A 25,924-nucleotide genomic window follows, 5' to 3' on the forward strand; every position below is an offset into this window, starting at 1 on the left:
TCGTGGCCCACCATATCCCAGAATTCATAGCGCGGCCCAGCCAAATTTCAGCTGCCAACAATGGCGGCCGCTACTAAGTTTTAAAATTTAACGAGGGAGTACTACTTACTTACAATGAATTCCTTACACTATATAATTTTCCCGTCAGTGTTGGGGAATTCTCAATGGTGCTTGGTGCCATACCCTCAGGGACTTTAATGTTATATAAAAACACTGACAGCTCAATATCTGCCTCAGTCACTCTCCCTGATCCAGCTGAGTCAGCAGTGGGAAAAATCTGCTTTTCACAGGAACTTGGTAACAGCAATAAGAGAATACGTAGTTTATTCCAAGAAGATATCATGTCTCTCCCATATATAGAATATCTTACTGGAACCGACATGTTCCAGATATCACCTGGAAGACAGTCTGGATGATCCCATAAATATCTAATTGTGAACAAGGTGAAGGAAATCTCATATAAAATTCTTCATAAATGTGACCCAGCCAGTCACTATATGGTAACATTTAAAAGAGACATAAATACTAATTGAACTTTCTGTGGGGATCATCCAGAAACTGTGGCACATGTCTTTTGGTTCCTCTACACAGAGAGTCTGGAAGAATTTAGCAGTTTTGTTATTGTCCATATTTTAAGGGAGTTTTCTTTACGATGGGAAAATGTTTTATTCTGTTTCTTTAAGTTCCCCAGGAAGAATGATAAATGTTTTTTATAAAATATTTGTTAATACTTTTAGCTATTTTATATCCATAAATGTAAGTTTATTAATAAAACACCATATTTCTGCCTTTTTATAAGGATATGAATTGTACATACAATCAATTTCAGACTCAACCAACAAAAAGCCTCTCAGAACAATATTTATATGTTGATTTTTTTCGCCTACTCATATCATAATTTTTTTACTCCTGGTTCTGTATGTTCATGTTCTGTTCTTTTGTAAACTTCATCTGTTTGTATGTTGTATACTCATTGTGTTTCAATAAAGTTCGATTTTAAAAAAGGTACGTTCTAAACGAAGCTTCAGACGTCACTGATCACGTGACTCTGGCCAAACGAATCAAGCCTCGACACGGTGCTTCTGAAGCAGCGCGTTGATCTTTCTGACACACGCACCGGAGCGTCAGCTTCAAGCGGACCATCACTACGTCTCACATCTAAAGGTGTCAAGGTAACTTTGAACTGAGTTCAGTCAATCTGGAGTTTTTCCAAGTTTTCTGTTGCTCTCTGTGAGAGAAGAGCGTTAAAGGCGGGGCTCTCCAGAGTCCAGCAAAACAGGAAACCACAGCTGGGTGTGTGTAAGTGTGCAAACCAATAGAATGCATCGTGGTGGGGGGGGCATCACGGGCATTGGCAAGAAAAAAATAAAATAATCGGTCGTACCCATGCTTCCCCGACGTCATGCCAGCGCATATTGGGAAATTCGTAGGCACCGATCGGTTTTCTATCAGCCATTTGCTGGGAGTAAGGGCGCCCTCCGTTTGCGAGGTGCGCCTGCTGCTGGCGGCACAGGGAGGAGAGGGCGGGGCGGCGGGGAGTCTCTGGCTGGCTGCAGCGGCATCTAATAACCAACTCGCAAAACAAAATAAAAACAACAAACAGATATTATGATACAGACTTATAATCTGCACCCATGTTTTTTCTAAATTCTATAAAGTGAGCGCGAGAGCCCTCGGTGCGCCTGCGCGCTGCTGAAGTCAAAGTAAACTTTATTGTCATCTCCGCTACAGACAGTCCAGCATATAGAGAGACGAGACGACGAGGCTGCAGTTACAGCGGTGCAAGTAAACAAACAATAAATATAAGAAGAGTAAGAAAATAAATCTACACTTTAGGACTCGGGGTAAAGGATCAATAACAATTTAATTTATAATTTACAGTTTGATGATTTAAAGTCTCACACAACCCGTCAAAAGGGGCGGGGCCGGCTGCTTCCAAGTAGAGCACATTTCATTTATAATGATGTAAATCCAAGCCCATCATGGATTCACGATCTGAATCCTGGGTTGTGTGAAATCCCAGAAATCAACCTTAGACAAAGTGAATCTGTGAACTAAGGTGTAGGTCTGTTAGGCAGGGCTGTGCAGAGAGGTTTAAAGGGGCGGGTGCTCAAAGTTAAAAAGGGGCACATTGAACCAGGCTGAATAACAACAACACACTTTCATCAAGAATCTAATATGGGCAACAAGGCAAAGCAAACGTAGCCGATGCTTTACCTGATGGGTACAATGTTGCTGTTGAGGGGTTGCTGTGGATAGTGCTGGAGGGCAGGCAGGGCTGGACTGGGACAAAAAATCGGCCCGGGCATTTTGACTGGAGACCGGCCCACCAAAAATGTGACGTCATTCATGGATAAAACCGCAAAGGATTCTGGGAACTTTTGGCAAGCGGTACTAGCGCATGCAGGCTTTCAATTGAACTCAGTTACACAGCGATAAAAAGAAACACAAAAAATGGCAAGAAGCTGCTGTATTATTAACTGCAATAGCCGGTGTTGTGCCAAAAAGTGATTGTCTGCCAAAAACTGATTTCCGGTATTTGCAAAGAAACTGATTGCTCGTATTTAAATTGCTATAAGTAACTTGTTGGGCTATAATATGTGAAACATATGTCAAATGCATCCCTCATGGATGACATAAAGTCATACTGAGCTACAAACAACATTAGTGTAACAAGGTAGAAGCCGCAATCAGTCTGTGGCAGTGACTTTTATATAACCTTTATTTATGCCGTAAAAAAAAATCTAATTAACATTAAAAATGTATTTTTTAAGAAGTAGTTGGACAGCAGAAATGGCTCAAATATTACAAGTATTTTTCCACTACTAATTAATTACCGTTGAGCTCAAAGGTTATATTAATACACGGTTAACGAATGTGTATTTATGACGACGATTTGTGAGACGAACAAAGGTAAACGTACCTTTGTTCGTACGATGGTCTTTCGGTGCATTTCAAGGTCCTGTACCCATCCGTCGGTAAACTGTACCTGGGCTTGTTGCAGTGACCTGAAGTTACTAAACTTCATGAGTGTATGCACTCACTCCAAGAACCGTATGATTATAAATCTGAGCGTGGTGAAAGTTGGGCAGCACGCTAACGTCTTTTGTCCCTCTGTGTGCTCGTAAGGGTCTGACCCTTTCACTCCTTTGATTTTTCCTCGTATCTTTTTTTGTCTTTTCGTCGAGTCTGTCTTTGTACGGACCGGCATTGTTCTCCGTCGTTTTGTACATACCTTTTTTGTGCGGCAAAGAAAAATCAAGAAGGTATTGGAACCGGAGAATGAACGTTTTGCGGTGCTGCAATTGCAAATGCTTGTATTTGATGCGGTACTTGGATTGTTTTGCCAGGAGTTCCCGGCATGCAATGCGCAAAGTCACGTGGTCTGTCAATCGCTATAGGAAAAACCATAAAGCCTTTGCATGAAAACAACTGCTTTGATGTACACTGCCTTGTTGGTATATATGTATCAATCTAATAAAGTTAAACCTACACCATTCTCCCTATTCGGGATTTTAAACAGTACATAGCGGAAACAAAAAGACTGCTTGGTAGAGTTAACCTCCTGAACTATCTACAACACATGGTAGAAACCTGAAATTAAGACCAAGAACACTAGAGGTGAGACATGATCATTAATTAATATTAAAATTAATAAATGACAGATTTAGAGATATTTTCATAAAGTATTTATTTACCAAAACAATAGAAAACAGCATGGTAGCACAATATATTTTGTTAACACAGCAACCTTTAAATATGAAAGGAGACAGAGAAAGAAAGGTGAGAAAGAAGAATAAGAATAACACTTAATTGAGTTTTTGATGGCATTTTACACACAGTACTAATACAGTATCTAGAAAATATGGGAAAATACTGGCATCATATACAGTACTTACTTCTGAAGAAATTATATGGGACCCTGAAAAACAGGACACAAGTGAAAGGACAAAGAACTGTGAATGGCAATTGATGGACTTGCTCAGATGATCACAGTACTGGCATCTTTATTCCAGAAAGGAATTAGAGAAATCATATACACTAGTACTTACGTTGATGAACTTAAAAAGTTGAATGGTCTCGAACCTCTTAAACAAACAATGTATGATCAGACCCTGACAAACAGGACAGAAAGGAATAAAGATTAGATGAATATTAAAATCTATAAAGGACAGATTATGATTGAATTGTATCACCAAAGACTATTCACTCATCAATAAAAGGTCACCTACAACACTTCCACAGCAGCAACACTGAACATATCTTAAGACATGGAAACCTTTATGAAGTGAAAGGACAGACACTGAAGGTTGAGAAAGAATTGTACTTAATAGATTTTTTCAGACAATGACAGTACTGGTATGCTTACTCTAGAAAAATGGTTGAATCATATTCCATATAGTACTTACTTAAAATGAACACACTTCAGTCCTCCTAAAATGACTGACAGCATCTGAAATGAAACAATGACAGATTAAGACTGTAAGAATATATGTTTATAAATGCCTAATACTCCAATCTCATATTTATTCTATCTATTAAGATGGACAAATTCTAAGCATTTACCAATCACTTGACTTGTTTGAAGTGAAGGTAGATACTAAACGTATTCATTTAGGCAATAACAATAAAGCTGAATTTAATATTAACAATAGATAATTAGGAATGTTTTGCTCATTTTTATTTCACCTCACCAGGTTACAAAAGGAGCTTTCTCAGCAGGTCACTCTTCTCAGCTACCCTGTCAATGACCATGTCAGAGTCCAATGACATGAGAATGTCCTTTTCAGTGGCCATCAGCATAAACATCTCCAGCTTGTTTGCAGACAGGCTGCTTCGGAGTCTGCTTTTAATGAACTTGAGTGTAGAGAACGTTCTTTCACAGGCAACCTGAGTGAGGGAGAGGGTCAGCAGGTACTTGTATGCCAGCCCAAGGAGACGATAGGCATCAGACAGCATGTTGAACCGCCTGAGTATTTGATAGCAGCACAGTGGGCAATTTTTGCAAGAACCACAGCTTTCGGTCACAATTTCACTTTCTTCGTCCCATTCTTCAGATCTGTCCTTTGCTGTTCTGGTCGTGTACTCATCTACATGTGATGTCTTAAGCCTTTCCCACTGTTCAGCAAAACGTTTCAGTTCTGACTGAAGGTTATTAACTGTAGCCCTGCTGTCAAATTTAAGTAGACAGGCGCTGAGGTTCTGAAATGCATTACTTGGAAGAGAAACTGTTCTGACCTGGCTAAACTTCCTGGGGTCCAACCATGCCAAATCGGCAAGAAGAGGGCCATGTATGACAAATCGTCTGTGGATTGCTTCAATAACTGTGTCCAGGATGATGTTGTGCACTTTCACCTCATATGATTTCTCAGCATTGATTTGCAACTCATCTTCAGGCATCTCTCCGGCCATGCCTTTTCTCCTTTTGGCTCTCTTTTTAGGTAGTTCAGCCTCCACTTCCATGTCTGTGTTGTTCTCCCTCTCCTCTAGTTTTTGATTTGTCTGTTTCACAAATGTGTCTGCAGCTGTCTTCACAGTTGGAAAGTCCCTGGCAATACTTTTGAGGCCATCTTGTGTGGCAGTCACCATATGATGGGCAGAGAGAATGTCCATCCCCTTTGACTGGAGGTACTTTGACAGAGGAGTTGTTTGCTCAAACACTCTAAGAAATATCTGTGCTGTTAACACAGTTTCATGCTTCAAGAGACACTCTTTAAAGCCTCGTGCTTTGGCACAAACAGCTGGCTTTTCTTTTCCCCTCTTTTCAATGGCTTCCATCGTCAGCACTACATCAACGAAGAGGCCATCATCTGGTTTTCCAAAATGTCCAAAGATTTTCTGGAGGGCATCATGCTTGGCCCACCACCGTGTCTCACCTATTGGACTGAGGCGTCTGTGTCTTGTGTTTTCGGTTTGTTTCTCCCACAGATTAACCCTGTGATAGGACTCCTTGATGAACACAGCTATGTCATTAAGTAAATTAAAGAGTGATCCACTTTCAATGACACTTTGTGTTGTGTCAGCAATCACAAGATTAAGTATGTGTGCATAGCACCACACATGCACATGAGTTGGAGACTGGGCAGTCATAAGTGCTGAAAAGCCTTTGTACTGGCCCTGCATATTTGAAGCACCATCTGTTGCATTCCCAATGCACATGGCCTTGTCTAGATTCAGATGCTCTAAAACTCCGGAAAGCAAGTTTACAAAGTACTGCCCCGTGGATGCTTCGCACCTCACTATGGAGACAAGCCTCTCCTGCACAGACTCAGTAACATACCTGATGATTACTGAACACTGATCATAACCTGTGATGTCTTGGGTTGTGTCTAGCTGAACAGAAAACATCCCAGCTTTCTGGACATCACTGGCGATGCTCTCTTGAAGGAGATGGCCAAGTGCATCAATCACTGAGTTGACAGTTGTTTTGGAGAGTAGGGTGATGAGAGATCCTCTACCTCTTGATCCACTGGTCTGATGCAACTTCTTGCTTTTTTCAATGCAGTCATTCAAATGTTCTCCAAGGCACATATCATACTTGCCTAATAACACAATCAGTTCCAGAAAGTTACCATGATCGATGGTGTTATCACCTAAAGTGTATGCAGCCTCATTCTCCACATGCCTATAGCTGAGTCCCCTCTTCCCAAGTACTTTGATCACATCCACTATACGCTCTAAAACTTGCCGTCTCTTTTTCACTTGTGCTCTGTGAGCTGACAACTGACTGCCAGCAAACAAGCTCCTGATGTTGCCTTTTGAGCACCTTAAGAAAAAAGCTTCAGCACAGGTCTGGTGTGTATTGCTCTTTTCATGCTCCTCTGTGCGCAGATGTATATGTCGCCAGTCACTCATGCCTGTTATAAATGTGCTGGTGTCAGTCCGCCTTGCAAATGCCAGACACACAAAGCAGAACAATAAATGGCGTTCTTTGCAATAAGTAAGCCACTTCCTGTTGGTGCCATCTTTACAGCTGAACACCCTCATCACAACTGCACTGCTACTGTTCTGCTGTGGGTGGTAATCTAAGAAGGCCTGTAATATGGCAGGTTCAGGGCGAGCAAAGTAATCGATGCCCTGGCTCTCACTCTCCTGCTCTTCCATCTCTCTCTCCTGCTCTTCCATCTCTCTCTCTTGCACTTCCATCTCTCTCTCTTGCTCTTCCATCTCTCTCTCTTGCTCCATCTCTCTCTCTCTCCTGCTCTTCCATCTCTCTCTCTTGCTCTTCCATCTCACTCTCTTGCTCCATCTCTCTCTCTTGCTCTTCCATCTCTCTCTCTTGCTCTTCCATCTCTCTCTCTTGCTCTTCCATCTCTCTCTCTTGCTCTTCCATCTCACTCTCTTGCTCTTCCATCTCACTCTCTTGCTCTTCCATCTCACTCTCTTGCTCCATCTCTCTCTCTTGCTCCATCTCTCTCTCTCTTGCTCTTCCATCTCTCTCTCTTGCACTTCCATCTCTCTCTCTTGCTCTTCCATCTCTCTCTCTTACTCTTCCATCTCTCTCTCTTGCACTTCCATCTCTCTCTCTTGCTCTTCCATCTCTCTCTCTCTCCTGCTCTTCCATCTCTCTCTCCTGCTCTTCCATCTCTCTCTCTTGCTCTTCCATCTCACTCTCTTGCTCTTCCATCTCACTCTCTTGCTCCATCTCTCTCTCTTGCTCCATCTCTCTCTCTCTTGCTCTTCCATCTCTCTCTCTTGCACTTCCATCTCTCTCTCTTGCTCTTCCATCTCTCTCTCTTGCTCTTCCATCTCTCTCTCTTGCACTTCCATCTCTCTCTCTTGCTCTTCCATCTCTCTCTCTTGCTCTCCCATCTCTCTCTCCTGCTCTTCCATCTCTCTCTCTTGCTCCATCTCTCTCTCTTGCTCTTCCATCTCTCTCTCTTGCACTTCCATCTCTCTCTCTTGCTCTTCCATCTCTCTCTCTTGCACTTCCATCTCTCTCTCTTGCTCTTCCATCTCTCTCTCTTGCTCTTCCATCTCTCTCTCTTGCTCTTCCATCTCTCTCTCTTGCTCTTCCATCTCTCTCTCTTGCACTTCCATCTCTCTCTCTTGCTCTTCCATCTCTCTCTCTTGCTCTTCCATCTCTCTCTCTTGCTCTTCCATCTCTCTCTCCTGCTCTTCCATCTCTCTCTGCTGCTCTTCTGTCTCCTCTGTCACAGACTTCTCCACTTTTGATGATAAATCAGCTGGTGCAACATGTAAGGATTGGCACAATTTGTTAAGATTTTGAGAAATTTGAGAAACTAACCTTAAGCATAAAATAAAATTTACTATCAGTAACTTCATAGCACCCGCCCAGCAGTATATAAACTCTGTCATGCTAGTTACGCTGTACGAGTTATTAACCTGTGCAGTTAATAAAAGGACAGGTAATGTTTGTCGCGCTGTTGCACACACAGCACGCTCGTTTGTTTCAGTTTGTCAGTAGCAACAAGACAGCTTACCAACGTGTACGTAATAAGCTAATACTCCTGGGTGCTACACACTACAGTGTGCGCTGTACACCTACTTACTGGTTGTGTGGCATCAGTCTGTGTCTCTGAGTTAACTTGTGTTTCTCCTACAGCTCCGGACCGCAACAAATGCGCGTGCTCTTTGTGAGCTCGTTCCCGGCTCGTAACCAGCGCGTTCTGCTGTCAAGGGTGATCATTGGTTAAATGTGATCATGTGACTGATGCAAGCCAGATCCTTTTATTTAGCGAAACTGTGATTAATAGTTAAATATTATTGTTGAGGGGCACAGACAGGACTCCGCACGCACACACACATAAAATAATAATAATAATATTAAAAAAAAAAAGTTGCCTCAACAAAAGGGCACCTTGGGCACCCATCAGGAAAGGGGCGGGTGCTCAAGCCCCTCTAACCCCCCCCCCCCTGCACGTGCCTGCTGTTAGGTTAATTGTGCTGATCCTCAGGTTGGGGGATTTGTGTTTGTACTGGAGCGCAAAATTCAATCCAATGGAAGATGGACAACAAAAGTTCAAAGCCATCAGGTGCTCAGGTTAGAAAAAAGAGAAAAGATGCAGGTAAGCAGACGTGTGATTGGATAATGGCAGCTCATCCTGAACCAATCAGACTAAACTCCAAACAATACATTATGTTACAGATTTTAATATTAATTAGTCATTGTTACTTGTTGATTTGTCCTTTTCTCATTGTGTGACGAATTATGACGACTGTTTGGTAGCTGTTATTGTCTCTCTCTCTCTCTTCATGTGTTTTCTCTGGTGAAACAACAGTTTTGTGTTAATGTTAGGGCTGCACGATTTTGCATAAAATGAGAATCACGATTTTTTGGCTTAGAATTGAGATCATGATTCTCTCATAACAATAAATAAACATAAAACAACAAATGTCTCACGTTTTGTTGTTGCAGCAAAATGTTGTCCTGCTTGAAATTCCGTCTCCACCGTTGCTCGACGCTGCGTGTACAGAGCAGGTAGTGCAACAATAGAAAAATAGTTGCAGGACGGCACTGTGTAGCGTTTGTCTAGGGTGTTGATCGTTTTCCTAAATCCCTCGTTTTGCACAGTGTTGATGGAGCCATATCTTTGGTCAGGTGATAAGTGATAGCCTCCGTAATGTCTTTGTGCCTGCGGGAGTTCGACGTGTATAGGGAAGCGCTGTATAAGGTTCCCGTTATTGATGTTTGGGTGGTTGACCGGGACGGATTTTCTCCTGTCACTTTCTCGTCATCCCTGACGTGCTCTCCGTTGTTTTTTCCCTGCTAATTTTAGCATCACACGGCACAGCTTCTGTATCACGTGGTATAAGGCTCCGCCCTTGTCATTTGTTGAGCAGGAAGAGTGAGCGCTTGTTTTCATGCAGATTACGTCCCGGATCAAAATGCGGTACATTTGATCTCTGTTGTTTTTGCCTGATGATTGGTTTGAGTCTTGACAATCCACATTGCTGGCGTTGCATCTTTCAATGCCAGCAATGGCAGGTATCAGTGCTCAAACCTTTTGTGTTTGTTTCCAACAAGTTGCCCACCTCGGGAAACAAAAATGTGTTCTTTTACTTGTCAGATGAACATATGAGACACTTTGACTCTTCAGTGCAGTGTGGAGCCTAACAAAGATCTGTTTTGTGTCCCAGCTGATCAGCAGGAGGAGGAGAGTCTGACGGAGCAGCAGAGGAACATTTTCAGCTACTTGGACTCAGCTCAGCCACTACAGAGGAAACAATGAGCTCAACACAGAAGGTGACAGACAGAGCAGGACCATATGACCAAAGATATTTATCACCATATACATTTGAACATTTGCCATAACGATGTAGCTGACGATAGAATTGACACGAGACAAAATACTTTACAGCTGCACAACTTTATTAAAAACCCATCAATGTATTTTCACTGAAACAAGCAGCTGTTGTTTATGTGCATTAAAGTTATATAAAAATGTAACAGTGCAAATGCAAATTCCTCGCTGACAGTTTAACCAAAAGGCGTTTCCAGTGGAAACTGGCCGACACATCCTGAGCATAACCATGTATAATATCCACTAAACTTCAGAAGAGGTTATACAGTCGTGGCCAAAAGGTTTGAGAATTGCATAAATATTGGAACCTGGAGAAGTTGCTGCTTAAGTTTTTATAATAGCATTTTGCCTGCACTCCAGAATGTTATGAGGAGTGATCAGATGAACTGCATCGTCCTTCTTTGCCATGAAAACGAACTTAATCCCCAAAAAGCCTTACCACTGCATTTCATTGCTGTCATCAAAGGACCTGCTGAGACCATTTCAGTGATCGTCTTCTTAACTCAGGTGAGAATGTTGGCGAGCACGAGGCTGGAGATCATCATGGCTGTATCCCGATTCAGGTTCTGCAGCTTTAAAGTCCTCAAGGGCCGCGTACTCAAAGACCGCTAAGGCCGAAGTGCGAGGCTCGTAGGCTCGTGAAATGGGACGTCTAGCCTCCGTCGCGCTGCCCAGGTTGCCTAGCAACCATGATACTAACAGCTGGAAACGTTTCATACGGCTTTGTTTGACAGAAATGAAGGAGAACATATTTAGTTCATTTGTTTCTACATGAGCTCTGTGTGATTTGATGAGTATCTGAGGCTGAGACCACAGGACTGTGAAACATGATTGTTGGGCTTCATTTCTGTGCTGAACAGTCGTTTAAGATTAGCTGTAAATAACAATTAGCTGATGTTGTTCATGAGACTAAAGTCATCTCACTGTGGTAATGTAAATATAATATAGCCAATATTATAGTTATTATATTAATCACTTCACTCACAGACAAGTATCTGTGACAGTGTGTATACAGATGTATCATATATAAGAGACAAATATTGTTCATTTAATATGTTGGTACTAAATGTGGCTCAGTGCTTACATATATGTGTAAAAAGCAAATGTAGGAGCTGTGATAACTGTGTCTGATAGAATGAAGAGTAGACTGATATATGAAATATTCCTTTATTGGGTGAGAAAATCAGACCATGTCATAACTGCTTTAAGTCACACAGAATAGATATCAGAGCCTTAAACAGGCTGACGTCTGCTAAATGGGTCAAACTGGGCAGAAAGTCTACAAACACATAACATCCTTATAGAATATGATGTAACACTATAGATCAACTTAGCTCAGAATATATAAAGCATATAAACAGTTACAGCAATATGATGCAACAAACACAGCAGCTACTGATCCAAAATACTCAAAGCTTCATAGAACTGAAACCAACATTTATTTTTAGCTCCATCCTGCTGCTGATACAGACTTTAGGTTTCTGAACATTAAACTTGTTGCTGCCTTTCATAGTGTGTAGCTTGAAGGCCCTGAGTACTTTCTCCCACACTGGAAACACTGGGATGATCACATTATTTGAACATTACCTAATAAGACTGATTCAGCACAGACAGTTATGTTAAACTTTCCTAGCAGTCCTTCACAAACAGGGAACAGTCTGTCTATTCTCTCCATCTGTCAGCTGCTGCTGGCTCTTCCTCCTCCTCTTCCTCACACACTGCTGAGTTTGTCCTGGTGGATCATCAGGGCTGCAAAGCCTCACAGATGATGTGCAGCAGTGGCTCCCTCAGTCTGTCCTCACTCTGGACACTTGCAGTCGTCACACATGGAAATCAAATGTGTGATAAGCTGCAGGATTCAGACACAAGTGTAACTTATAAACACATGTTCATACTTTTATTCCACAATCAGAGAGAAAGAAACAGAGAGAGAGTGCAGGACAGACAGACAGGTGACAGTCTCAGGTGTACACACTGCTACACAACAGCACCAGAGAAGCAGGATTTAGTGTTTGTGTTATTACGAGTGTAAACAAGAAGAGTTCCAGATGGTGCAGTGGACACATGTGTGACTGCTGTGATTAAAGCATCTTTCTTTCAGCTTAACGAGTGAACCGTCAGCTCGTTCAAACACACGTTAAAGTGCGTTTGGCTCGACACCACCGAACAGAGGCAGCAATATAACACAGCTAACATTAACAGTGCAGTGAATCCTGCTTGTGCCGTGATGTTCAGGACTGCAAACCGAGCAGCATCACTGACTTTCAGCTTGTTGTGTTTGTGGATATATGACTGACTTTAATTATCCACAAAATCATCACATTCTCTGTCAGATTAAGGTCGACTATTGAACGGCGTATATTTTAAAGGCTTTAAAACCAAGTTAACGCTGAAAGTACAAACATCACTAATGTCACATAACTCTGCTGACAAGGCATAGCTATGGCTATGAAATGCTCTTTGTGTATCACTTCTTCATTATGAAAGATGTCATTAATGCACTAGTAATGTCTCATCTGGAGTATTGTTCAATCATTTGGTCAGCAGCTAATAAGACAGATCTTAACAGACTTCAGTTAGTCCAGAATAAGGCGTCCAGATTAGTGTGAAGATGTTCATACTATACTAATATTGATCAAATGCATAATAACCTTTCTTGGCTTCCTGTACAGGCTAAAATATTCTATGGCTTACTTGTAGTTCTAAAGAAAGCAATTCTGTTAAACACACCACATTTATTCTGCTCAGCTGCAGTATCCAGATGAAATACATCATCATATTACACAGTTTTCAACAAGCTGCAATTTAGTAAATGCTCGAGTTAAAAGTAACGTTTTGTAAAACTGTTACATTTAGAGCAACTTTTAAGTGGAATAAGTTGCCTTAAAAAATTAGAGAATTATTCAAAACTTCAATGAACACTTAAAAGCCGATTTACAGAGCTTTTAGTTGTTGTAAATATTGTAAGACAGGATTTGTTTTTGAAATTTGTGTAATGTGCCTCAATGTTATTGATATTATTATTATTATTATTGATTGCTTATATTTGAACAATTGTGAAACCTCACTGTGGATGTAAGAGTGAAATTATGTGGATATCTTGAATCCACTTTATTGTGTAATATTTTATGTGAGTATTTGACGGAAGACGAGCAACATCTGTTGTGGAAGCTAACGGGGTTCCTTTAGAATAAACAAACATAGGATTTATTATCACTGAATAATTCTGTATAAATCTATACAAATTATAGAAATATGTAATAGGAAACAACAAAATAATCTAAATTATAAAATAGTGTGTGTGTGTGTGTGTGTGTGTGTGTGTGTGTGTGTGTTTGTGTGTGTGTGTGTGTGTGTGTGTGTGTGTGTGTGTGTGTGTGTGTGTGTGTGTGCATGATTTTAGTGTTTGAACAGTCATGAATTATCTTTAACAGCAGGTTGGATGTAATGTGTTAGAACTACCAGCAGGTGGGGATAAGAGACCTTTAAGGTGTTTGGTGCCACGCTCCACCTTCAGGTTTAAAACTAGTGTTAATGGAGTTTGAAGGTTGAGTTTGTTCCACGACTGCATTTCACTCACTGCCTCTGTTTGTATCTCTGTCACTGCAGGACCAACATGGAGCCAGAAGTCAGCGCTCTCAGGAGGCCGACAAACCTCACAGAAGAAAGGGAGAGAAAAAACACACCTGTGACGAGTGTGGGAAGGGTTTTACTGTGAGGGCTAAACTAAAACAGCATCAGGTCATCCACACTGGAGAGAGACCGTTCAGCTGTGACTTGTGTGGGAAATGTTCTACTGTGAGGGCTTCACTAAAACAGCATCAGGTCATCCACACTGGAGAGAAACCGTTCAGCTGTGACGAGTGTGGAAAGTCTTTTTCCTCGAAGGGTTCCCTAAAAAAACACCAACTCATCCACAGTGGAGTTAAAGCGTACAGCTGTGATCAGTGTGGCAGAGCTTTTACTCAAAGTAGCAGCTTACAGAGTCATCTAGTTACCCACTCTGGAATTAAGGCATACAGCTGTGACGAGTGTGGGAAGGGTTTTACTCTGAAGACTTCACTAAAACAGCATCAGGTCATCCACACTGGAGAGAGACCGTTCAGCTGTGACTTGTGTGGAAAGTCTTTTTCCTTGAAGGGTTCCCTAAAAAAACACCAACTCATCCACAGTGGAGTTAAAGCGTACAGCTGTGATCAGTGTGGCAGAGCTTTTACTCAAAGTAGCCACTTACAGAGTCATCTAGTTACCCACTCTGGAATTAAGGCATACAGCTGTGATGAGTGTGGGAAGGGTTTTACTGAGAAGGCTTCACTAAAACAGCATCAGGTCATCCACACTGGAGAGAGACCGTTCAGCTGTGACTTGTGTGGAAAGTCTTTTTCCTTGAAGGGTTCCCTACAAAAACACCAACTCGTCCACAGTGGAGTTAAAGCGTACAGCTGTGATCAGTGTGGCAGAGCTTTTACTCAAAGTAGCCACTTACAGAGTCATCTAGTTACCCACTCTGGAATTAAACCATACAGCTGTGATCAGTGTGGCAGAGCTTTTACTCAAAGTAGCAGCTTACAGAGTCATCTAGTTACCCACTCTGGAATTAAGGCATACAGCTGTGACAAGTGTGGGATGGAGTTTACTCTGAAGGCTTCACTAAAACAGCATCAGGTCATCCACACTGGAGAGAGACCGTTCAGCTGTGACTTGTGTGGAAAGTCTTTTTCCTTGAAGGGTTCCCTAAAAAAACACCAACTCATCCACAGTGGAGTTAAAGCATACAGCTGTGATCAGTGTGGCAGAGCTTTTACTCAAAGTAGCAACTTACAGAGTCATCTAGTTACCCACTCTGGAATTAAGGCATACAGTTGTGACATCTGTGGAAAAACTTTCAGCCGGAGAGGGTACCGAAATACACACCTACGCATTCACACCAGACATGATGTGTACTGCTGTGAACAGTGTGGCAAAGAGTTTACAACAGACGCACACTTGCAACAACACATGTTTACCCACACTGAGGAGAGACCTTATCAATGTGACCTGTGTGAGAAGACTTTTAAATCTCCACATCACCTGAGACGACACCAACAGATCCACACCAGAAAGAGACTCTACAAGTGCAGTTACTGTGAGGTATGTATTTATATTGTTATCTTGTCATTTTAGCCTGACTGTTTGGAACAACTCTGCTCATTAAACTGTGTTAGCATGTTAGCAATTCTACTGCATGGAAAAGCAGCTCTGAGTGATTATTCAGATTTTCCTTTCAGTTATGATTTTAGTATTACTGTAGTATTATGGTGGTAGTATTGTAGTTATTGCAGCCCAGTAAACTGAGTGTGTTAACTGAAACAGTCAAATGTAGTTGGACGTCTGCAGAGATGCTCTTTATTTCAGGCGACGTTCAGGATACAAATGTTGAAGGACTGACTTACACTGTCTTTGTGTCTTTGTTTAGAAGCAGAGCGACACAGATGGATCCAGTTCTCAACCCTGTCATCACTGTGGTGGTGGGAAAGACTTTCATTGTGACCTCTGTGGAAAAACTTTCAGTCTGCAAAATACCCTAAAAGTACATCAACGTAGACACACTGGAGACAAACTGAAATACTGCAAAGAATGTGGGAGAAGCTTCACCACACCAAGTGATTTAAAACGACATGAACTGATTCACAGTGGGGTTAAAAAGCACCTCTGTGATCAGTGTGGGTCATCCTTCACCACTGCAAGGGACCTTAAATCACACAAACGAGTCCACACAGGAGAGAAACCACACAAGTGCAGACACTGTGAGAGAAGCTTCTCACAGTCAGGTAATCGTAACCTTCATGAACGTGCACACATGGAAGGAAACTACAGCTGTGACCAGTGTGACAAGAGCTTCAGGAATCTCAGTTCATACTCTGCACACAAACGATCCCACGTTACTAATAAACTGTTTCACTGTTACCAATGTGCCCAAACATTCACCTCATTGTCTGCTCTGTGCAAACATCAGCGCGATCACTCAGGGCTGAAATCACTCCCATCACTGGATCACAGTGAATCTGAAGACACAGAAAGATCCTCTGGTTTCTGTGTCAGACTCAAAAAGCTTGAGATCAGGCTCCACAGAGTTCAGATAGAATCATTTAAACTTGTGTTGAACTGAACTGGTTGCTGGGCTGAACTTCTACATAATACAGATCTACATGGGATCTTCTTTTCTGTTGTTTTACTGAGTCAGTTTTGTCCTTTTTTCTCTGTCCTGGTTTTGCTCGTCTGTAAATGATTGAAACTCAGTCAAATAGTTCATTGTTCTCCAGCAAAACGTTTTGGAAACTCATGTTTAACCTTTAAAACTCTGACATGTTTTAGCACACAAGGCTTCATCGGGGAGTTCACTCATGATTGGACCATGAGAACAAAGGTTTTTAGTTCTTTCAAAGAGAGTCTTTGAGATGTTTGATGTTTCTGTTTTTCTGAAACCAGCTGAAAGAAAAACTATTTTTCTTGCTTTATGTAGTGTGGAAGTTTTTAATGTTTCTTCATCTGTGATGTTCTTGAATGTGTTCACGTGAAGATGGTACAAATAAACTGTCCTTTCAGCTTTAGCTCCTAATTTATTCATTATTTATGGATGTAGCACAGCAGCCGTCTCTTGATTAACACATGGAGGGCTCGGGATCTGATGGTGTCGTCTCCCTAATTTGCCCACTCAGTAAATCTCACTCATGGCCAAGAAATTGAAATAAACCTTGTTTCCCTGCTGGATAGTGATCCACTGTAACTCTGCTCCTCCTTCCTGTTTAGGATTTCTGTGGCTGAAGTAAAATTCCCTCCATCCATCACTTATCCCAGCTAACCCAAAGTGAAATAAAGTTTTGCTCATCTTAAAAAAGCATTACAATAATGGGCATTACCAATGCAAACTGAATGATACAGAAGATGAAAGAAGAGACTTTGACGCGTCAGTGTAGCGCGTCTGGCGCGTTTGACTCGCGAATAAAACCACGCACGTGAGTTTTTGTGTTGCATTTTGTGCATACGCGCGTTTCGCGTCTACCGCTCGAGTTGGAAAAATCTGAACTCCAGCGTCAAATCGCGCCGCGACAACCAATCAGGAGCCTGGTGACGTGGCTGTTACCTAGGTCAAAGGGGCAGATCCAGCCAAAGCCTTTCATACTTCAATGGAGGGGAAGGCTAATCAATGCGGTAGCAAACAACTCGGAGCTGTACAACACCAGCTGCTTTCAGTACCGAGACAGGAATAAAAAGGACCGAGCTTGGAGGAAGATATGTGAAGAGATCGGGCAACCTGGTAAGTTCATTCATTTCTCTTTTGAAAGTTTTCACTGACCCGGGGAAGCCGCACAAAAGCTAGCAAGCCACCGCTATTTTCCCACTGACGTACAAATACCGTTCTGCTTTTATGCATGTTGTCATTTAGGAATATATTTTATTGTCTATTAATAAACAGCACACAGTGGTCCCGCTGTTCATCCGTCACTGCTTTGCTTTTTCGCTGATTTTTTATTGCATAGTACAGCATTGCATTCTGCAGCCTGATTGACAAATCTCCTGCGCTTGCCAAATTTATCACGTTTGGTTTTGATAACCATCGCGTCCAATAGAAAAAACAGCACAAAAACACCCATAACTATGAGCCACATTCGGAAATAGACACCTGCACCGTGAGGGAAAAAGGCGCACGAAAGTGGCGGGCAGATGAAGACAAACCGCGGCATAATAATACTTTTACGTTTTGCAATCTACAAAGGTTTGCACTTTGAGAATCAATTGTGAGAACTGTGACCAGGGGCTAGTTATTCTGAGAACCCCTGCAATAAATGAGGGACCACTGTCTACTCTACGATTATTATATCCAACCTGTTAACATTTAATACTGTATTGATAGAACCAACTGATTCTGCAGCAGAGCATCCCCAGTCCCTGAGCTCCTGCTGCTGCACCCACAGATATGTACAGCAAGCACTGATACCTTTTTAGTCGGTGGGATTCCCTTGTGATCACCTTTACTAAATATCTACAACCAATCTGATTATATCCTGTTATTGTTTTTTTTTTTTTTTTCAATGTTGAAATTAAAATCTAGTAGCAGCCTTCTCATTTCTTTGTGTTTTGTGCTGTTTTACAGGCCCACAGAGGAGGACGGCTCCGAGGCAGATGAGGGACGGGTCCCAGGACGGTCCATCGGCGGTGGAGCTGGCCACCCTGGTGTCCCTGAAGAGTCCACACCAGTCTCCAATGGAGCATTTCCTCCTCAGCCTTGTTCCTGCTCTGGAGAGCAGCTGGTCCTTTTTATTCCTGTCTCTCTGTAAATTCTTATATTTTATATATTTATGTTTAATGTTTTTCTGTTTGAGACTTTTGATATTATTTCAAATAAATGTTTATAATGACTAATGTCTCAGTTCTACTACACAGCAAATGTTGGCACACAACTTGACACATGTAGAATTTATTTCATATTATACTAATGACAAAATATACTGATACAGTGGGATGCAGAAGTTTGGGCAACCTTGTTAATAGACATTATTTTCCTGTATAAATCGTTGGTTGTTACAGTAAAAAATGTCAGTTAAATATCATACAGGAGACACACACAGTGATATTTGAGAAGTGAAAAGAAGTTTACTGGATTTACAGAAAGTGTGCAATAATTGTTTAAACAAAATCAAGCAGGTGCATCAATTTGGGCACCACAAAAAAGAAATGAAATAAATATTTAGTGCATATCAATGTGTGTGTCTCCTATATGATATATGGGGTGCCTTTGTCTGGATGTGCTTCCCATCCAGAGCTGCACAGCACAGAGGAAAGTTCCAGCGCTCCTGGAATCCCTCTGTGATGGACCGCCAGTCTCCAGGTGAAGGCACAGCCATGAAGTCGTCCACTAGACAGTCCCAGATGGACGTCGCTGCCTGGGGGGTGATCTGGCTCACCGTGGACACACCGACTCTGAAACTGAACGCGATGGTCCTGAAGGAGTCCCCGGTGACAAGGAACCTGGACAAAATTGTTCAAAATCAGTATTATGTGTACTGCAGTTACAAAATACATTATTCAAATTCCAAAATACTTTTGTGATGTCAGATATAAATCACAAAACTTAAATCTTACATAAAACATTTTGTAATTATAAGGATAATTACAAAATGTATATTAGATAATATCTAAAACAGTTGTGTTTTGTTTTAACTTTAACATATCATAATTTGATTGGTAGCAACTTTCACAACTACAGTGAGCCAATCACTCATAATCCCTAAACATGTCAATCAGGTAGGAATGAAGTGAGACATTAATAGAAATAAAGAGTTGTATGTTGACATGTAGCCCTTTCCTTGCTTAAATCATTAATATTTTTGAAAAATTAATCTGTGATAAGACAGCTTATCAAGATAGAACCATGTAACTAGAGATGAACCAAACTGTTCAGTTTTATCTAACTCTGTTTTAATAAAGGCTGTGACCCCTGTATAGAGTCTGACAGCTGCAGGGATTATATACAAATATTCAACTATCCCAGAATCAAACCAGGTCTAAATAAAAAGGAGTGAGTATCACTACAAGGTTAACTCAGTGGTCCTAATGCTACAGTTTGATATCAGCAAACACCGAGCGCATACATTGATGTGACACCACAGCCATGCTATCATGCAAACACTGATAACAGCATAAATCGAATTAAATCGGGACTTGATGAGACCTTCTGAGTATCACTAGAAATATTATAAAGAGTCGTCTCTGTACCACAGTTTGCTTTCAGTAAACACCGACAGCATTCACTGTTAGCATAGCACATCCATGTTAGCAGTGTATAACTGGATGGATTAGCATATTAGCACAGATATCAATAAAGGACTACCGTATTAAATAGTTTTACTAACCTCAGGCAGACGGACAGGCACTCTGCAGGTGGGATTGAGCGTCTGTAGTTGGTGTCTAGGCGGGCGATGCTGGGACCGACGAGGGAAAGCAGGTCCTCAAACTGGCCGACGGTGATAGCGCTGGAATCGGCCGTCATCCAGGCGCAGCTCCTGGAGCAAGTGGTGAAACTCACCAAACTGCTCATGCCTCTGGAGGACCTGATGGACCCAGGTACGGCGAGGACGTCTTTTACGCTGCTGCTCTGCTCTCCACAGTACATAGAGAAGGGAGACTCTCTCTTCAAGCGCTAGCTCGATAGCTGCCATCTTGCAAAGATACCGGTCTGGCACAACTCCCTCCCACATTCCTCCCACATTTCCGGTTCACGCGCGATGGATTTTTCTTGGACACGCGTTGAGACGCGAATGTACACGCGTCAAATTAGGGGCGTTTGGGGCGTTTTATTCGCGTCCATCGCGTTCGGTGTGAACACACCGTTAGTTGTTCTGCTGCCTAAATACCACAGGGTCTGATTATGAAGTTATTGAGCTGCACATACTTTATGACCTGCTTAAGTTCGAGGTCACAGCGTCTGTAGAGCAGCTGGAACATAATGAAGTCTACAAGGTTAAAGTTTTCTCTTCAGTTATTGTTCTTTCTGCTGCTTGGTTTGATGGATCTGAGAGCTTTTGTTTTTATTATTGTTATTATAATTATCATTAATATTTTACTCTCTAGAAGCTTTAAAATAGTGTTTGTGTTTGAAAAAATTGATTTAAGAATTGAACAGAAACATCTGTCCTTCTGAAAATCGCCCAAAGGCACGGAGACAAAGTCAAAGGATGCAACCTGTAACTTTCTCTTCCTTCATGTCAGGACCATCATCCATGATTTACCGTATTTTCACGACCATAAGACGCACTGTACTAAAAGGCGCAGTCTCAGTTATGTGTGCCATTACTGTATTTAACACACACATAAGGCGCACTGGATCATAGGGCGCATACAAGTACCGTATGCGTATTTAAAAATAAAGCAGGAGCATAACAAAGTTTGGTACTCACATTTTTATCATCAATCAAACCCATCAAAGTCCTCATCCTCTGTGTCTGAATTGAACAGCTGCGCTAAATCTCCATCACACATGCCAGGTTCACTTTCTTCACTGTCAGAGTCACTTTCCGTGCCGTGCGGCTCCTCGGAAATGATGCCGGCTTTTGCGAAAGCTCGAACAACAGTGCCAGCAGACATGTTAGCCCAAGCATCTACAATCCATTGGCAAATTGTGGCGTAACTCACCCGGCGCTGCCTTCCACTCTTGGTGAAACTGTGGTCTCCATTGGTCATCCATCGCTCCCAGGCCGCTCGCAGCCTTACTTTGAACGGGCGGTTCACACCGATGTCCAGCGGTTGGAGTTCCTTCGTCAGGCCTCCCGGAATGACAGCAAGCTCACAGTTCATTTGTTTCACTAGTTTTTTCACATCGGCTGTGAGGTGGGCACGCATAGAGTCACAGATTAAGAGCGATGGTGATGCGTGGAAAAAACCACCTGGTCTCCTTACATACACCTCCCTCAGCCAGTCTTTCATCATTTCCTCATCCATCCAGCCCTTTTCATTTGCCTTAATTATGATTCCTGCTAAATAAATAAAGTACTATTTACTTGATTATAAACAATACTGAGACTACTCATTTTTCTTGCATTGATTTAAAGTGACTAAATTAGAATACTAAAACCATTTTAATCGTGTTTGACCACAACCGGAAATGATGCAATATATTCAAAGACAACAACTAAATATGATTGGATAATAAGACCTAGTCTTATCCAATAAGACAACAACATAATTTAAGGAGAGCGCAATTGACCGCCAGATTCTGGAAGACTGTTCAGCCACATGCAACCACATGGCACTGAGTCAGGCATACCGAGAAGGTAAGTAATTTAAATACATTTGTTTTAGTTGGGTACGTTTTCACAGAATTGTTGTAGTGCATGCTATATAAATAGTAGTCTGTAATGCATTTACATGTTGTTTTTACAGTGCTAGCTAAAGTTGGTATTAGCTTTGTGGCTAGAGCTGAAAAATAGTAACAAATTACACATAATCGGGAGAAAGCAGCTGTTGTCGGTCAGATATGGAATTTATGCATGTGACAGAGAGCACTGATGTTTTTTGATGGCTTAGCAAGTTAAAACGTCACTGAGAGAGCGCAATAGTGTTTGTGTTACTCGTGCTAGTTATGGCTACAGTGGCTAATTAGTCTGACTGTAACCGTCAGAGTTTATGAAGCTGGGAGCACAGTGCCATACCTTAATTCTTGCTGAGGACACACGCTCAAGTTATAATAAGGATCCTGCCACCTTAGACGTGGGTTTAAGAACCTGTGCCCATAAATGCCAAATCATTTTTCCATTTAGTCATTGTTTTAGGTGAAGTGTCACTTACTTGACTATTCTATTGGTCAAGCCCAAATAATACAGCAGATATCTACAAGGAGATAAGTTTGTTCAACAGAGTATGTCTTATTAAGTGATGTATTGTGAATTTTCCAACATTGTCCTAACAAAAATTAGGACCCTTTCCCCCGCTTTTTTTCTACTTTGTGTAGAACATATGTGAGCTGCTTCTCAAAACATTATGTATAAATGAGAGAAAGATTGGTACTTTAAAGAAACCATTGATGCTCTTCTGGACTGGAATACCTTTTTTCAATTAAAATTAATGTTTTTTGTGATGGTGGAATTTTTACCTTTATGATTACAGAAGTCAAAACATCAGATGATGATAGCTTACCATCTAAACTCCGCATCTCTTGGCAAGTCTGAATTAGAGGTCTCAGCTGTATCTGCCTTTCTAGTGGATTTGCTTAAAGAGGAGATAGCTTATTATTATTAGGTACATATTCCCTGACATTCTAGAGGTCAACCTTGCACAGTGTGTGACATTAAAGGGCATAACGTATAGAAATGGAATGGCACCGGCCCAAAGGGCAGCAGGTGGATTGCCAGAATACTGAAAAACCATATCTGCATTGTACCACAGCATATTCTACATTGTCAGAGAGCTTGGTGGCTGGTACAGAGAGCACCACAGAGCTTTTGAGCTCAGCCCAGTATCCACAAGAATATTCACTCTGTGAACTCCTTGATACTTATCCATTGGTTGGCTATGAGATTGGATCAGTCCACATTGTGACTTTAAAAAGGCATATAGAATTAAAAGGTGTTCATATAAGTGTAATAGCTTCAGTAGCATGTATTTCATTAAATAAATTCTTCTTTTTTATGTCTGATCTTTCTAACTTTGAGTATTGGGTATGGATAGCTTTATGAAAACTAAACTGAAAGGATTCTTTCTGAATGTCTGATATGTAATTCTTTTTTGCCTACAGAGTCCTATGGTCCTAAAGACTGTTTTGGCTGACGGAACCTGTCGAAGGCTCACTCTCTAATGGAGCGCCTGAATCAACTGAGGATCTCATTGTTGAAGTCAAGAGACAGTGTTGTCTTCAGGGCAGTTTCAGACTTCAGTTTATGGATTCCTTATTTGGGAATGAGTTTCTTAACCTTACCTCAGTTTCAGAAGTAGCAGACAAAGGGACTCTTAAAGCTATTGACATCCCAAAGCCCACCATATGGACATAAAAAAGAGTAACAGAGTTGGTGAAACTCAAGATGGAAAAGACTTTTTCATACAGAAGACATGAAGTTGTTCGTGATGCACCAATGGTGGAGGCTTTCATGGCAAGATGGCCTGCTCTATTTGATTTCCATGAGGTAAGGTTTGCCTCATACACGGTGTTCTTGTGGTATTAGCCTAAAATGGTTAAGGCACAGTTGTTATTTGACAGCCCATTTCTTCAGCATGAGTGATTGCGGCCTTCTTCCAAGTATTAAACCTTTGAAGCTCATTCCTCTGTGCTCATGTTTTCAGATCAACGCTGAGTTTAAGAGAATTGCCACCATCCCCCCTCAGACAAAGTTCCTGGCTCAGCTGGCTCTCCACTTGGACAACCTGGTGAAGTTGGTCAACAGAAGAGGAGAGCTTGGACTAATACTGAAAAGAATTGTGGCATAAATGGATAATGTAAGTGATAAAGCCTCAACATTCACTTAACATGATCCTCTTTGGATGAAACTTTACAATTGTGGAAGATTTCAAATGTTTTCCCATGATAAATTCTCTCATTTTGTATTTTTACATCTGCTTGTTTTTTTAACCTTCACTTTGTCAACTTGTTATTAATTGCCAGTAAACCTATTATTAATTTGTGTGCCTTTACTTTAAAAACATTCATGTAAAGTACACTAGTAAAACTTAAATGAAGGACAAGGGCTGAATGAAGATGCTAATTACATACATTTCATTTCAGTGTGAAGATGTTAAGGGAGTGTGAATCTACATGGGTGAAGACCCTGGCATGCTTATCCAGGAGTATGTGGTATGTACTTGTCTTTTTTTTTTTTTTTTCGAATTTTCCACAGTGTGTCATATTACTTACTTGGCATGAAATGACTAACATGGCTTCTTTTTTACAGGGCATGGAAGAACGTGCCATCAGTGAGACTGTTGAAGACACCACTGTTTGAATTTATCTTCTTAAAGAGCAAGCTTCAGCAGATGAACAAGAGTTGTCCTTGCAGGCATCAGGGTGGCGAAGACTTTGGATAATGTAGCATTTGCTGTGATAATGCTATTTGGACTCATGTATGCATTAAACCTTGCCTACCCTGCTGACCTTCGCTACAACTTTGATGTTTTCCAGAAGGTTTTCATGGAACTGGATGGAGCTAAACTCTCTAAAGTTCTTGCTTTAAAAAAACCATCTGTTTCATTGAGAAGTCAAAGACTGCACTTCTGCAATTCTTTGCAGTTTTTCATTTTGTGTTCAGTAACGTTATACTGCTTATGTTTTTATTGCTTTCCCCTCATGTGACTGTAATGCAGGATAATTTTTCCTTTTGGTATCATGTTGTAAGAAATTTTTACTGATGATTTTTAGCAATATGTTCTAAATCAACCTTAATGTCCTGCTTACATGTTTAAAATGAATATTAAAATTCATGTAGGTGTTTGGTATTAGTTGTGTAACAATGTCATTTAAGGCTCAACTTAGTTGAAATCTTGTACAGGTAAATACTTGTACAGAAGCTCTTTAAAAATGTGTTAACAAGTTTATATGGATGCGATTTTGGACTTGTTCATGGCAGAATTGCTGCTTTCACTGCTGTTACAGTTTAATAAAGGTGTATTGTTCAGTAGCACTCACAGTCTTTGCCTTTTTTGTCAATAATGATCAGTTAATATTTCAATTGAAAAAATTAAGTAGGATTTAAAGCCATAATTTGTCTTGCAAGAACATAATTGCAATGTGTTTACATTACATAATATCATTGCGTACCACTGGCAAATAAAAATAAGTTGGTGTTAAATATTAAAATATATTGACATTATGCAATACATTGATATTATGATAGTAGATTAATTTTAGTACATCAAACATGATTTTTTAACCCTTTAAGACCTACCATAGAACCAAGTCCGCCAGAGCTTATATTATATTTTTACATGCTGTGGAGCCATTTTTGGGAGCATTTCAAGTTGCTATACATCAATACAACCATTATAGCCCAAACTTTAATAATATGTCTGCATTAGGTGCATAGTAATTAAATAAATTGCAAAAAAGTGCAATAAACTACAAAAAAATTGAAAATCGTTTTTGTTTTTTTAACATATATTTCTAGTTAGAGAAATTTAAGAGGCTCATCCCTCAAAAC

At 41.0% G+C, this 25,924-nt stretch overlaps 1 protein-coding gene, 2 long non-coding RNA genes and 1 pseudogene across 3 annotated transcripts; 3 read left to right on the forward strand and 1 right to left on the reverse strand.

The window, feature by feature from the left end:
* The first annotated feature begins 916 nt into the window (after positions 1 to 916).
* Positions 917 to 14,031, forward strand: LOC146672568 (uncharacterized). The gene is made up of 3 exons (XR_014910370.1): positions 917 to 1,172; positions 10,102 to 10,207; positions 13,875 to 14,031. It is a non-coding gene; the product is annotated as an uncharacterized LOC146672568 (long non-coding RNA).
* On the reverse strand, positions 3,784 to 4,539 carry LOC146672569 (uncharacterized). The gene is made up of 3 exons (XR_014910376.1): positions 4,410 to 4,539; positions 4,053 to 4,115; positions 3,784 to 3,922 (listed from the first exon to the last, which is right to left on the reverse strand). It is a non-coding gene; the product is annotated as an uncharacterized LOC146672569 (long non-coding RNA).
* Positions 14,032 to 14,084: 53 nt separating the features above from the next.
* Positions 14,085 to 16,971, forward strand: LOC146672570 (uncharacterized; the record flags this gene model as incomplete). Its single annotated transcript, XM_085400882.1, has 2 exons — positions 14,085 to 15,395; positions 15,721 to 16,971. Coding segments are annotated over 2 exons (2,004 nt in total), but the record flags the coding sequence as incomplete, so codon positions are not given.
* Positions 16,972 to 23,778: 6,807 nt separating this feature from the next.
* Positions 23,779 to 25,096, forward strand: LOC146672571 (uncharacterized; annotated as a pseudogene).
* Positions 25,097 to 25,924: the final 828 nt, after the last annotated feature.

The sequence above is a fragment of the Rhamphochromis longiceps genome, linkage group LG3 (genome assembly GCF_057381845.1).
Source record: "Rhamphochromis longiceps isolate RC_006_pf linkage group LG3, R_longiceps_female_GT1.1, whole genome shotgun sequence".
NCBI classification, from domain to species: Eukaryota; Metazoa; Chordata; class Actinopteri; order Cichliformes; family Cichlidae; genus Rhamphochromis; species Rhamphochromis longiceps.